The 14,987-nt window shown below is 40.3% G+C and overlaps 1 protein-coding gene across 1 annotated transcript; it reads right to left on the reverse strand.

Annotated features, from left to right (window-relative positions):
- Positions 1-2,920: 2,920 nt before the first annotated feature.
- Positions 2,921-5,676, reverse strand: LOC124079775 (thiosulfate sulfurtransferase/rhodanese-like domain-containing protein 2). The gene has a single exon (XM_046425493.2). It carries the CDS (start codon positions 5,586-5,588, stop codon positions 4,035-4,037), a length of 1,554 nt encoding a protein of 517 aa, XP_046281449.1. The 5' UTR covers positions 5,589-5,676; the 3' UTR covers positions 2,921-4,034.
- Between the last annotated feature and the right edge of the window lie 9,311 nt (positions 5,677-14,987).

Consider the following 14,987-nt stretch of genomic DNA (forward strand, 5'->3'; position numbering starts at 1 on the left):
TTTATAAAAATTAAACCTAAAGAGGACCAAATACTGCTTTTCCCAACCCCAATTCCCATTTCTGAAATCTCATGTCATAGATGTGTAATTCAGCAAAATGTTTTTTTTCATGCCCACTGAACACTCTCAGAGGAAGGAAGCATCTGGTGTTTCTGATAACCCTATGTGCTGACTTCACAAACCTTCCCCAGGCTTCTAAATGAATCCATGTGAAAGTGTTCAGCCTTCCCATTGTCCTAGGGAGTCACTGACACCCAAATACAGCTGACATGTGGCCTTTCACTCCATCCAAGACCTATGGGCATCTCCGATAAGCTACCACATACTGCAAACTAGTAAAGTGGGTAGCAACTATAGATCTCTTATAAATTGTAATTAAATGCTTTATTTTCTGCAAGGAAAATTTTAGCTCCAAGAGTCTGTTGAACTTCATGGTAAAGAAAGTGAAACATCCCTTTCAAACACAGATTTTTATAGTCACAATAGTTCTTCCAAGGCTCTGAAGGCATTCAGATGATGGCATATGTGGCCTCCCCAGAAGTGATCACAACATTTATCTATAAGGTCATTTTATTGAAAATAATTTTATGAAAAATTGACCTCAAGGCCCCCCATATACAAATATTCAGATAGTTTGCAATAGTCCTGGTTGTTTCATTTGGCAAATATGATATACTTTGGTCCACAATAATAAGGACCTCTTTCAAGAGTGAAAATGCGAAGACAATTAGTAAGGTGAGGGCCACTGGCTTCAGGAGCTCGATACCTATCTGAGTGGGCAGATGCAAAACCAGTCCTGTGAGGGTTCAGTGAGAGGGGGCCACTCCATGTAGTTCTCCACTGAGCCCGCAGTGATACCAGTGAAGTTTGTGCTGCCCAGGCACAGTAATCTCCCCTTCACCATTTGTGGAAGGAAGGTGTGTCAGTTTTGCAATGCTGTGGCCAAAATATCCAAGAACAGTTTAGAGGAGGAAAACTTCATTTTGGTTCATGGTCTGAGAGGTTTAGTCCATGGCTGGCTGACTCCACTGCTCTGGGCCCCAGATAAGGCAGAATATCATGGCAGAAGGCTATGGAGGAGGAAAGCTGCTCAGGATATTACACCAGGAGGAAGAGAGGGAGAGGAAGGGACCACAGGGAAGATGTACCCTTCCAGGGCACACTCCAGTGACCCACCTCCTGCAGCCATACCCCATCTTCCTACAGTGCCCACCCTGTTGGTCCATTCAAACTGGGATGGACTGATTAGGTTTAGCTCTCACAATCCCATCCCTTCACTTGTGAGCATTCCCGCATCGACACAGGAGCTTTGGGGGGGGACACCTCACATCCAAACCTTAACAGAAGGGAAGTTGAAGAACAGAAGTGTGATCATGGAATACAAACACCTTGGATTATATTCAAACTGGAACTCAGAGGCTGCTTTCTGAAAGGTTTTGTACCTGAATGAAATCCTTAACCTTGAATAAAAATTAATTCAGCGAAATAAAGAGGGACCGGCTTTCTGGGGAAAGGAAAGAACATAGCATTGAGCCATGGAATGGAATGGCATATCTGGAGAAATGAAGAATTTGGATTTTGTGATGGGGTGAAGTGGAAGATGAGAAGAGACTCTCATAACCCATTCATTTCACCTCTAAATTTGTTTGTATCATCCCACACATGAGTTTTGGGGGGACACCTCACATCTAAACTGTAATATGTGGTATAAGCAGGACTCAGCAATATAAGGAATGAATGCAAAGTGGGAAGGTAAGGATGTTTCCAAGGTGGCCACCCCAACTGAGTCAGAGAATACAGGAGTAGGTTTACAGGGAAACGTGACTCCTCAGTCACTGGTCCCTCTGAACATGTAGACTGTTTGTGTGGACGTAGCCTATACACAAAGTATACACATGTGTATGACATTCTAAGAGGAGGGTGGAGATAGAGATGCTTTCTGATTGACCAGGACATCAGTGGTAGCTTCAGTTGTACAAGTGGACAGTATCCCTCAAGGATTTTGCATGAAGTGAGAGGAGATAAACCCTAGGACCATCACTGTTGAAGGACTGAGCCCAAGAAGAAAAGTTCCATGGCAAAGACTCAGGTAAAGCAGATGGTCAGGCAGAAGGATGAGGGGCAAGGTGGTTTATCTTAGTCAGCTTTTTCACTACTGTGACTAAAGGATCCAACCAGCACAACTAGAGAGGAGAAAAAGTTTATTTGAGGCCTCATGGTTTCAGAGGTTTTAGTCTAGAGAAGGCCGGCTCCATTCCTTGGAGCTCAAGGTGAGGTTGAACATCAAGGCAGAGAGTGTGTCAGAGGGAAGCAGCTCACATCATGGTGATCCGGAAGCAGACAGAGACTTCACTTTCCAGATACACATATATACCCCAAAGCCACGCCCCAAATGCCCACCTCCTCCAGCACACCCACCACATCAGTTACCACTCAGTTAATCCCTATCAGGGAATTAAACCACTGATTGGGTTAAGACTCCTACAACCCAATCATTTCTTCTCTGAACCTTCTTGCACTAAGACGTGAGCTTTTGGGGGACACTTCAACTTCAGACCATAATATGGCTTCTTCTACATCTTGTCTAGGACATCAGAATCATCCAGGAAGCTTGTTAAAACTTCTTGTCTAGAATGGGGTCCAGGAATATGCATTTTTTTTTACCTGATTCCAAAATTATGTTCATTTGCACTGAAATGTGAGGATCAATGGAGTAGGCATCTTCCAACAGAAAAGAAGAGTCTGAATATTGATTGCTATGGGGAGAGATATAAATTGGTTCAACTCTTTTGGAAGAATTTTCAGTATCAATCAAAACGTTTGCCCTTTTGACCTAATTCTGATCTCTAGGAATTCATCTCAGAAAAACACCCCCACATGTGCACAAATATCCGAAAGTATCTTCAGAACCACCTTTTTTTTTTGCAAGTATTAAATACTTTATTACAAATTTCGTCTTAGCTATTTAGCAAAAGGAACAGATAAACACTCTTTATTAATCCTCCTTTAAATTTTAAAAACTTCAAGATTATAAGTTGCCAAATTGATTACTGGATCAGAGCCACAATTTTCCCCTTAAGAATACAAACTGAAGCCACAGAGCTCTGCCAGGAATCAAAAAACACCAAATTCCTTTTGCTGGATATGAAGTTAAAAAAAAAAAGCAATGGTGAAATTTGAAGTTTCAAAAACCCTCCTGGGCAACAAACATATTCCTGAGTTACTTACGAACATTTGAGATGTATGTACAATTGAATACTGGAGCAGAAAGAAGTTTTTCCTCATTGAATGCCAACCTTATGACAGATGTGAGAACTTCTGGCTAAATACTTGAAAACACCTTTCTATACAGCATAGTGGGCAAATGGCTCATGAAAGGCCAAACACTAGAGGGGTGAATTTCCAGTCCACTGTGGATATGATGCTTATGATTATGGCCAACCTTACAGACTTAAACTACCTATCTCATCATTTATTAGACAAATCATTGAAGATCTCATGCATATAAATGAAGCCTCTGAAGGACAACAGTGCAGAAAACTTAAGATATTAAAGAACTGGGAAATCCTGGCCAAGCTATGAAAAGATGATTATTCTTAAAACATAATCTTGGTATTTCTACTGGACCTTTGCCCCTCTTTTTTAACAACATGGCATCTTTTGGGAGTTGGCAAAAAGGTTAAGCCACATTGCCCTTGTGCCTTTTAATATACCACAGTGCCAGTTAACTTACATTTTTGTTTGTTGCTTTGGGGAGTTATTTTTATTAGGGATTCAGCAAATCTTGTGATAAAGGACAAGGCCAAAGAGCTAATGAACACAGACTAGGAGGCTTCTGATGAAGAAGGAAAAATCTTGTGCACTGAACTGTAGAGATGTGGACAGTACGGGGTAACTAGAGGTGGAGCCAGGGCCTCACCACTATGAAGAGTGTCTACTGCGGCTGCGAATGGGCCCAGGAGCGGCACCATGCTGCAGGGATGGCCATCCCCACTCGGCTTCTCCTTGAAACACAACTGCAGCTGCATTCTGCATCACTGGAAAACAAGCAAAGACCCATCCTCACCAACACTGGGCTCTGGTGCAGGGTTCACAGAGAGTTGCGCATGCTGTGAGACTTCCCTTGGGATGTGTGGCCTTCGGGCTGTACACTCACATTCCTCTTTAAAACTGTCCTGGGTAGGGCCTGAAGCCTGCCTGTCCCCTTTGTCTTGACATGTGACACAACAGGCTGTGAATCCTTGTCCTTGACAGGCAGGACAGGTCAAAACAAGCTGGCGGCATTGGGGAGTGGAGCAGAGTTTATACTGGTCCCACTGGGCTCCACAGTATGAACATTCTGATAACACATCACTGTTATAGCACAGGGCATAGCGCTCATCAAAAACAAACATCTTCCCCTTGTAAAAACCATGAGGAAACTCTTCCAGGTACTTGTGGATACCACCCTTGAGCTGGAACACTTCCTTACACACTCCCTTGGCCTTCAGGTAGGCTGAGCCGCGCTCACATCGGATGCCCCCAGTGCAATACATCAGCACCCTTTTTTCTCTGAAAAGTTCTAGATTTGTGTCAACATAGCTAGGAAAATAACTGAATTTCCTGATGTCTGGGGCTAAGCAGCCCTGGAATCGCCCTATTTTGCTTTCATAGAAGTTCCTGCAGTCCAGTAGGATAGTATCACTTTGTTCTTTATCTGCCTGAGATAAAAATTTTTCTACTTCTTTATGAAATTCACCTGGGGATAAATGGATTCCACGCTTCTTGTAGGAGATCTTATAGGGGCTGATCCCCATGGGCACAATTTCTTCAAATACACCAACACGCAATTCTGGAAAACAGTGAGCTCCTCCTCTGCTGATCTTAAAATCTTCCTTACAAAGATAATCCTTAAATAATGGATAAGAAAGCATGGCTTCCACATAGAGTCTGGTGGCCAACTTGCTTCCTCCAACTGTCCCATTGATTCCTTCAGTAGCAATTCGAATCTTGCCTGTGAGGTGCAAGTGCTGACACAGAGCTGTCTGCCAGGCACAGATCCATTGGGGATCCTCTAGGTCACAGTAGCAGTAATAAAGTAGCACCTCCCCTTCTTCACTGCCCTGGCCACTTTTCAGTTCATCAGGGCTAAAGCAGCTTGTGTCAGGCAGCCAAGCAGACACCTCTTGGCTATGAGTGAGATACTCTTTTAGTGGGTTCTTTTTGTTTGCAGATGTGACACTCTTTGAGGTACTCAATGTTGCAGCAAGTTGCTTTAAAATAAAAGCAGTCTGGTGATAAATTTCATCAGCATGTTGTGTTCTCACATGTCTATGGATACTGGTCTGGTTCATGAATAGCTGCTGACAGCATTTCCACCATTTTTCTTTACATTCATAAGAAGGTGCAGGAACTTGTTTGGTTTTGACCAAAAGGGCAAAGGCCTTTTTCTTTGCAAATGAGTATTTCTTCTTTGTACTGCCATCTAACTCTGCTTTGAGCGTATTGCTGGAACTAATAAGACTTTTATCTTTTAAATCCAGGTCAGAAAATCTTAAAATGCAGGCCTCTTGGTCATCTTCTTGGCCTGGTGCAGTTGAAGAAGGCATCTGGATTGATTGCAGCAGTGGGTAGAGATTCCTTTCAGTTTAGTATTTCCCGCCAGTCCAGAGCCTTTCCTAGGTTTTTCTTCGAGGAACTCCCACCTTTTTTTTTTTTTAATGGTAAAAGACAGGAAATAGTCTGGATGTGTGTAGGTATAAGAATTCCCAAAGTATTTACTGTCCCTGGCAGAAATACCACTGGAGTCATGGGGAGGACGTCTAACCAGAAGTGGCAGAAGGAGATAGTGGGGGAGTAGAGACAGTGAATGTGCACCGTGCACAGTTTCAAGAGGTCTGTGAAGAAAGGGGAACCCAGGGGGGAGAGTGACAGAGGAGCCTGCAGGATCCCAGTTTAGATTTATTTGGAATGAAAGCAGTTTGAGCATTGCAAAGTAGCAAAGCAGAGCAGAGAGAAAGAAGCAAGAGGCAAGCAGAGAGTAGTACTATCTTCTCCCCATGCTCCACTGTGTCCCAGGAAGGCAATAGAAAGGATGTAGTGCACTCAAAGTGGCCACTGAGTACTTCTCCTGGAAATGCACAGAAGCTGTCTCTATTTATAAACCATCTTATTCTCACACTGGACCAAACAAAGCTCCTATATTTTTTTAGTTCTGGGGTAATAGCCCAAGAAGGAAAGAACAAAGAAAGGATTATCTGTGTTCTCTCTTCAAGGTTTCAGCATGCAGACTGGTTAATTTTTAGTGTGTTTGAGATAGTGGTTACACGGTGCGATCCAATGTAATACATTTTAATTGATGTTGGAATAACAGGGTCAAAGGAAGCCTCTATCCATCAGAGAGAATGGTGGCTGGCTTCCAACGAGACTATGCCCAAAGTCAGCAAATCCCTCAAAGACGGAGAGCCCCTGCTACCTCCAACAACATCCCTGGAGATGCTGGCTAGTTCACAAGTCCTGGTCATGCACTAGATTTCATGTTCCATAAAAACAATCTTATAACAAAAGTTTCTTTTCTAATAATAAATAGGAAGTCATAAAACTAAATATATAGAACTACATGTCTCTATAGTCACTCATATTAACAATCTTTCATGGTAGTATAAAATCACAGCTACATTATTTCTTAATAATACAATATAATTATCATATAATCATATATAATACATAGTATTATATAATCTGATATATATTGTATAACATGATTTTATATATAACACATATATACATTATACATTATATATGATTATCTTATACATAACATATTCTATTATTATAAATTATATATAATCATAATTGTATAGTATAATAGATGAATATATTATATGATAAAATTACATAAACATATAATGATTATATATTATATGTAACATAATTAATATCAATATATTATATAATTAATTGATATAATAAGACTGTATTATCTATGAGTAGCCACATTTGCCTTCATGGGCCCCTCCCTCCCTAAAAAAATATGTTAAAATATTTTCCCCAACATAAAAGTTCTTTTAAATTAATTTCAAAAAAGGAATTAAAATGCTTCGATGGGTTCCTAAAAGTGTTTTGACACTATCTGACTCTGGTTGGGCAGTCAGGCCTGTATAAAAAAACATAAATAAATGTTACTCTGTTCAAAATATGAACAGTAGAACCACAGCTTAATTTAAATTAGTACTTGCAGAAGATTAAAATATTTGATGCATTTGCTTGTGTATTTAGTGTAAGTATGGAGGTTTTTTGTTTATTAAATGAATGCATTAAATTGTCCACATCTCTCAGAATCTAATCCTAAAAAGGTTGCCCCATGGATGCTTGCTTTATTTCCTCATGAAGTTGAAAGAATGTAATTCATTGAATATAATCTTTTTATACTTCTTAATTTGTTAGCTCTTTTCTGAGGCTGCTATTTTTTTAAGATCAAAGACACCTTCAAGAAGAAACAAAATCATGAGGAAAATGCAAATTAAATAAAGAAAATAGATACCGTTGCACAGTCTTTAAATTCATAACAAGTTAATTGTTGTGCTCTATTGACACTCGAGCAGTGCTGATAGGAGAATCATCTCTATTTAGTGGAGAAGCATCTGGCAATGCTGAATCTATTAGACACAGGAACTCAGGTCCGTCTCCAGGATCCACTGCAGGTTTATACTGGGATGCACATTGCTGCATGGTGTGGTAGCAGAGCAGGAGATGGCTTTATAGCCATTGCTAGAGAAGGAATGAAGAAATATAGACCTGTAATAGAACGCTCGTCAATAATTGTCAGTAATGAACACCACGCATGGACATATGAATCTTAAACACAACGCTGTGTAAAAAATAAAGAGAATGAGATTTGTGCTGCACTATCCTTCATGCAACTTAAAATATAGAATAACACTGAATGTTGCCAAGAATACATATATCTAAATAAATGTTTCCAAAGTAGCATATATCTAAATAAATGTCTAAAATATGGATTGGAAGGACGTTTTGTAAATACACTAGAGGGGGTCCCTGTGGTAAGGAGAGGGAACTGGGAGTGGAGACATACATATACATTAAGTAAAACAGGAAGAGTGACAGTAATTGACATGTCACGAGTTCTCTAGTATGAGCAGCATAGTTCTGGGCACCCTAAAACCAAAGAGTTTACTTTGGAATTGAATACCATTTTGATGTAGGGGCATCATGACTGTGTATATAAAGCAGTGTTTGCAAACTCAGATGCTGATAAGAGCCATGGAACACCAGTCAGGCACACGCCTCCCAATAAGGTCCATCACTCACCTAGAACTGACTGCTGCCATTAAGAAATGGCAACCTGCAATTGCCAGAACTTTGAATTTTTTAAGAAAAGATGTTGCACTTGATTTAGCGGTATTATCTTCCAATCTTTAAACATTGCTTACGGTATGGTTTTTAACAAGAGAATATAACTAGGAGTCTCCTACAAATATAAAATGAATAAGTGTCAAATATTTTACTCAATACATGGGGAACAGGAAGGTGTTAGAAATAGTCCAACGTAGAACCCAAAAAGCAGGCACATTCTAGAGGATCAGGATTGCTAAAAGGAATTTGCTTAGTTTATGTAAATTTACTCCATATCCATAGGGCAATAATAATCAACTGTATCTCCACTGGACACAATTTGCATTTCTATGAACAAGAATCTCTTGCATTATTATCAGTATTCTACAGCTTACAGTGTTGTAGAATAGCTCAAAGACAATGAAAAGCCCAGAGACCCCATAGAATCAGATAACCAGGCAATGCCTAGTTTTCCATTAGTAAAACAAAAAAAAAAGCAACGTTTTTCATGAATTTCTGAACAATTCATTTCCTCCCTATAATAATGAAGTCAATTTTAAAAAGACATAAAAACTACTGTATGGTACAGCAAACATAAGCAATCTGATGTGCATCTAGGTGCCAAGCCTGGCCTGTTTCTTGTATACTATGAACAAAAAATGTTGAATTCAGTGACAATCAGAGGGTCTATGAAAATTTTTTAAAACCTCTTTATCTTTCCTTATTAAACCTCTCATTTTCCCTCTGTCAGCATCTTTACTTATTTGTGGGCACATGCGTTATAGCTGTAGAAGACGTCAGATAAACAAACAAAAAAAGTACAATCAGAACACGTAGAAACATATGATGTCATGCATCTTAAAAAGCCTAATTCTTGGGGCTGGGGTAGTGGCTCAGTGTTAGAGTGTTGTCTAGCACATACAAAGCCCTGGGTTCGATCCTCAGCACCACCTAAAAAAATAAATAAGTAAAATAAAGGTATTCTGTCCAACCTCAACTAAAAATATATATATTCTTTCAGCCAAATAAAACCTATCCCAGGAGAGTCAAGCTCTTCTTTGCCAGTGTCACAGTTTGTCTGTCTTGTGACAGGAGAAGGAAGAGGAGGGCCAGTGGTTTGTTCTCTCTCCAGTTGAGAGTGTCATTTGACATCTTTGCCTGTCTCTAATCCGTGGCCTCCCATTGTTGAATAGTAGGCAGAGATTGGCTGCTATGTTTTTAGTTTCAAAGCCACATGATCTTTTGCCGAATTTAAAATTTTGCAATTTGTCATCTCATCATCTTCCTAAATTTAACTAGATTCATGAGGTTCACCTGCCTTATAATTAAGCCCAATGGGGGTTGCCTTGTGTTTCCAGAATAACTAGCCTCATATAGCAGAGTCATAGATGCCGTCTGCAGTCTGATCTCAGCTTTTTTCCAGAAACCTATTTTGGTATAAATCCTGAAACATGAACTTGAGCTGAGTTAATTGCGGTCTTGAATTTAAAATACCTACTTCATAAGCTTTCTCTCGATGGGGTCATATAATTCCTGTGGACTCCGTGACCCATTTTGTCAGGGCATTAGTTGGAATAGGTAGACATACAATCCACGTACCTATTTCCAGAAAAGCTGTTGCCTTGCCAATGAAATAATTTAACTCTTGTATAGTTGTGTTAATTTGGATGGCGTGACCTGTGGCAGCAGAGGTACTTAATCACCCATACAGAACTCACTACGTCAAAAAGAAATCTCTTCCAACTTAAGGTTTGTTGTGAAATGCATGCCATCCATCTCCCCCAGTGTTTTTGTTTAAATCAGATTCATCTCTGTCTTGGAGAAGAAATGGCATGTAGACAGCTCCAATGTGCTTCTTCAGCAGTGTTCTCATCCAGTCTTAAAGAGCTTCTCTCCTTTGATTTTCCACATTCTGCTGAGAGATGGTGGTGTTTTCAGGGTCATTCAAGGTCCTATCTTTGGTCATTATGAGAAATTCTCACCTGATCTTGCTTTTGGCTTAGAACTGGCTTTGCTTGTGTCTTAGGGATGACAGGATAGCACACCATGGCAAAAATGGCCTTCTCTAAGATGCATTCCTTCCTGGCAGATGCAGGATGGCTCCTGAGATTCCAGACTCAAATTAGAAGGTCTGCCTTGAGCCTGTGTTCTGAACAGTCAAATGAAGTGCTCCAGTGTCATTTCACAGGATCTTGTGTGATGAGCTTGTCTGTGTTCAGGCCAAATGGAGTTCACTTCTTTGGAGGAGTCAGAGTTCTTTATACAAATTGCAGTTCCACCAGAATCTTCTTTTTCCTGAAAGTTCTGGATGAAAAAATTGGGAAGGTTAAGCAGTAAATGATTTTTTAAAAATCATTTAGTTTTTTACTAGGTTAAGGGAACAAAATCAGTGCGTCTATCTAAAACATAGTTTTTTCAACCCTGACACTGAGGACATTTAGGGCTCAACTTTTTGGACTGCTCCATGCATTATAGGATGTCTAGCAACATCCTGACCTCTGGATGCCAGTGGCCTCCCTTCCCCTGTTGGGACAATCAGATGTATACCTAGGAATTGTCAAATTGTACCCCTCCCCTTAACCTCTGATTAAAATCAGATGGGAGTGTAAAAGGCTCAAGTTGTCAACCTTTATGTCTATGAATTTGATTAGTGGGTAAGGGTCAGGGTTAGGGTTAGGGTTAGGCTTAGGCTTAGGCTTAGGCTTAGGCTTAGGTTACACCTCCTTGAGTAGCAGCAGAGGGAATATAATCATAAGATAATCAACGCAATTTATTTTAACTTCAATTTTATACAGATCTGCACACCGTAACAAATACCATGCAGGCCTGCAGGAGCCTGAGTTTAGACCACTCTTCTATTTATTCTTGTGGTTTAGTGGCTGCAGCCAGCTATGTAGATTCTACTCAGATTGGATAATATAATTCTAAGTACAAATTTTATAGGTCTGTTCATGGTGGAAAATAAGTCTTTGGAGAACAATAACTAACTGATTTTGTCTGCATCTTTTTTTCCCCCTCTATTATAAAATTGAAGAGAGCTCTCTTTAAAAGGGACACAGTTGTGAATTCGGTGACAAATAACGAGAGCTATTTGTATGAACTAATCAGCTCTTCTATTAGATTTGCCAATTAGTCTAAATTCTTCCTCATTATAAAAGATTTCAAGAGTGTAAACATTCTCCCTAGTTAAGACCCCAAAGAATGTGAAAGTGAACATTAATGCTGTCTTTTGGCAAACAATGCAGCCCAGCCGTGGTGCCAGCTCCCCTCTGCAGAATACAGAATATGTTTGTTTAAAAATCCTGCTTAACTTTAATTTCACCTCTGGGTGTAGGAACAAGCCATTGATTTAAAGATGATTGAGAATATGAATCAGGTCTGTGCTATTTCTGTTGGTAGGAGGCTTTTTGTCCAGAGACAACCTTGATTTTATGGCACTTTTGTCTTAATTATATCCAATTTGTTAAGAAAAATAAAGATGGTAAACTACAAAGTGAAGATCCAGGGAATTAATCTTTATAGGATTCTGCATTTTTCTGCACACAACATCAGAATATCTCCGAGTTCCTTGGCCAAAAGAAAGGAAAACAGTGATTAGTCTCTGTGGTTACCTAAACCTAAAGACAGGAAACAGTACCTCAATGTTGTGCTTTTTCCCCAAATGAAGCTTGAAGTTTGAAAGCCAAGATCTCTTGATTCCAGGCCCAAGGAATCCTTTGCTACATTAGAGAGATTTTTTTCTTTTTCTTTATTTTTTTTCAAGCAGGATGTTGTGATAGTTAATCTGAAATGTAGCCCTTTCCCAGGCTGTCCTAACCTTCTCAATCAGCGCTCCTTTCTCACTAATTACACGATTCTAAGAAAATCTAATGAGGTGCTGTCAGATTTACATTGGAATTATTTTAAATGCTACCACAGTTTCCATGGTGACAACATATAAATGGACACAATATCAAAGATCTAGAGAAATGTCGCACGTACACCCACAGTCACTCTCAGATTAGGCGCTGAGAGGGCACCTTGTAAGCTTTTCTTTTGGGTCCTCGGAAAACAGGATTCTCTTTGGTCAACTAAAAAAGAACAAAATAAGATGGGAAGAGTTTAAGTTGGACTGTGGAGCTGATCTTTATTATTATTAATTTTTAATTAGTGCTCAGCAGGTACGAACGGGATTCACATCTGCTTTCCCTGAGCTTTTGGCTTTCTCAAGGACTTGGCTTTGCTATGAACTTTTTAGTTATTTTGAGGTTTTCCATAGCTCCTGAGGGAAATGCAACAATGTGGTAACTTCTTATGTGCCTGTAGTTTTAAAAATCTAGAACAAAGTAGTTGTGATGCTCAGATTCCAGTTATGCAGGGAGCAGCCACTGTTAAACAGGAGACTGCTTCTTACCTCAGTGGGACTTACAGAGCACTGGGTGGCTGCCTAGCTCTGCTGATAACAAAGCCAGGGCCCTAGGAACCACTGTGGGGTTTTCCAGTTCCTCAGACACCTCGAGGAAGCACTATTATCATCTGTCTTCACCTTTGGGACACCCGCAGGAGAGAGCATGAACTACGTCCCATTTCCTAACTTTTAAAGATAAAATTGTTTCTGTAGAAAACAGATGTGGGCCAGGTTGTTCTTTCATAAGGGTGAGGCAGATTAGTTTCAGCAAATACATGGTATGTCTGGTGTCTTTACTGCCTTAATCTGCTCATGTTGCTATAACAAAGTACCCCAAGCAAAGTACCTTATAAATAATAGAAATTTATTTCTTATGGGCTTTAGAGGCTGAGGAGTATAATAAGATCAACATATCTGTTATGGTTGAGATCTTAAATGCTCCCCAGGGGTCATGCTTTGAAGGTTTAGCCCCCAGCCTGTGGTGTTCTTGGGAGCTGGTGGACCCTTCAGGACGAGGGCCCTGGTAGAAGGAAGTGAGATCATTAGGAGGCATGCCCACATCTAATTACCTATTGTTAAATAAAAGCCTGGAAACTTGGTTAAGTTACTAAATTACCAAAATTTAGAAGTTCAAAAATGCTACAGGAAGTTCTCCTGCAAGGACAAACTGATAACAGGTGGGGGTCTTTTTGTTGTTGTTGTTGTTCTGTTACTGTAGTGGGTATTGAACTCAGAGGCACTGACTTAACCACTGAGCCATGTCCACAGCCCTTTTATATATTTTATTAGAGACAGGGTACTTGCTAAGTTTCTTAGCGCCTCGCTAAGTTGCTAAGGCTGGCTTTGAACTTGTGGTCCTCCTGTCTTAGCCTCCTGAGTCTCTGGGATTACAGGCATGGGCCACGTGCTTGGCTCAGGTGGTTTCATATACAAGAAACTGATAGAAAAATGCTTTATCCAGATTCAAAACCTCCACTTATTTAAGAGGAGTAACTAAGTCCCTCTTTCCCTTTAACAACTAAGATTGTTATTGATAACAAATCACTGTTCATGGGGTTATCCCTAATCCATCAAGAAAAGCTGGATCATTAATTGCTTAAAGATATAATAGAATATTTTTAGGGTTTTACATAAATGCAAATAATTCCTCTTCACAGTCCACTTTCTCTTTTCTGTTTAATCACTGAGCGTTGCTGGTACTCAGGGCACCCCTCCAGTTCTCCCTGTAACAGAGTCTTTCTGGCTCTGCTTGCCCTTGCTCTCCTCCTATCAGTGGAGAACTGAAGAAGACTCAGGTCTGACATGCCACCAGTATTCTGACCCAGAGGCTGGGTAGAGCACCAGTGGGATTGCCTGGATGCCCAGGGTCACTCTCGCACTTGCTAGACATGTGTTCTTGGGCACATCATTCAAGGACCTTTTCCCACTGCTTTCCCAGGTGTAGAGTGATGGGGTGATCAGAACCCTCCCCACAGAACTGCTGTGTGAACTAAACGCATTTACAACACCAGGAACGACGCCAGGGCCCCTGTGAATTGCCTAAGAAATATTAGCTCTCATTATCATTAGGATTGCTATTTTGTTGTTAATGAGACCAGTAATAAGCATTAAGTGCTGCTGAGACAGGGTGCTGGTGCTGTAGTCCTCGGATTATTAACTCCATGAAGACAGGGACTGAGTCCTTCTTGCTAAGCATCACACAGCTGGCCCTCTGTATCCCTGGGTTCTGCATCTGTGAACTCCACTAACTGAACGTGGAGAATAATTGAGGGGGAAAAAGTGCATTTGTATTATCCATGGAGAGACTTTTTCTTATCATATCCCATGAACAACACCATATAATAAGTGTTTATAGAGCATTTACATCACACTAGGTATTATAAGTCATGTAGAGATGATTCAAAGGGTACAGGGGCATGGCATGGGGACTATGCAAATGCCCTGAGATTTTTATAAAAGGGACTTGAGCACTCACAGATCTGGGCAGCATCAGCAGGGGGAACTGGTGCCCTGTGGATACCAAGGGAGGGATCTATTCATATTTATGAATAGATAGATATAAATAATTATAAAGAAAAAGCATAAAGTATAATGGGATGTGAAGAGGTATCCAGAATGAACCTCTCTCCTTGAGAAGTTCTCCTATTAGCCCTGGAAGCACCTTTTTTTTCCCCTTTAATATTTTTATTAGTTGTTGATGGATCTTTATTTATTTCTTTATATGCAGTCCCAAGAATCAAACCCAGAGTCTCACACATGCTAGGCA

Source organism: Marmota monax, unplaced genomic scaffold, assembly GCF_021218885.2.
Source record: "Marmota monax isolate L192 unplaced genomic scaffold, Marmota_monax_Labrador192_F-V1.1 WCK01_AAM20220418_F8-fsc00028, whole genome shotgun sequence".
Classification (NCBI taxonomy): Eukaryota; Metazoa; Chordata; class Mammalia; order Rodentia; family Sciuridae; genus Marmota; species Marmota monax.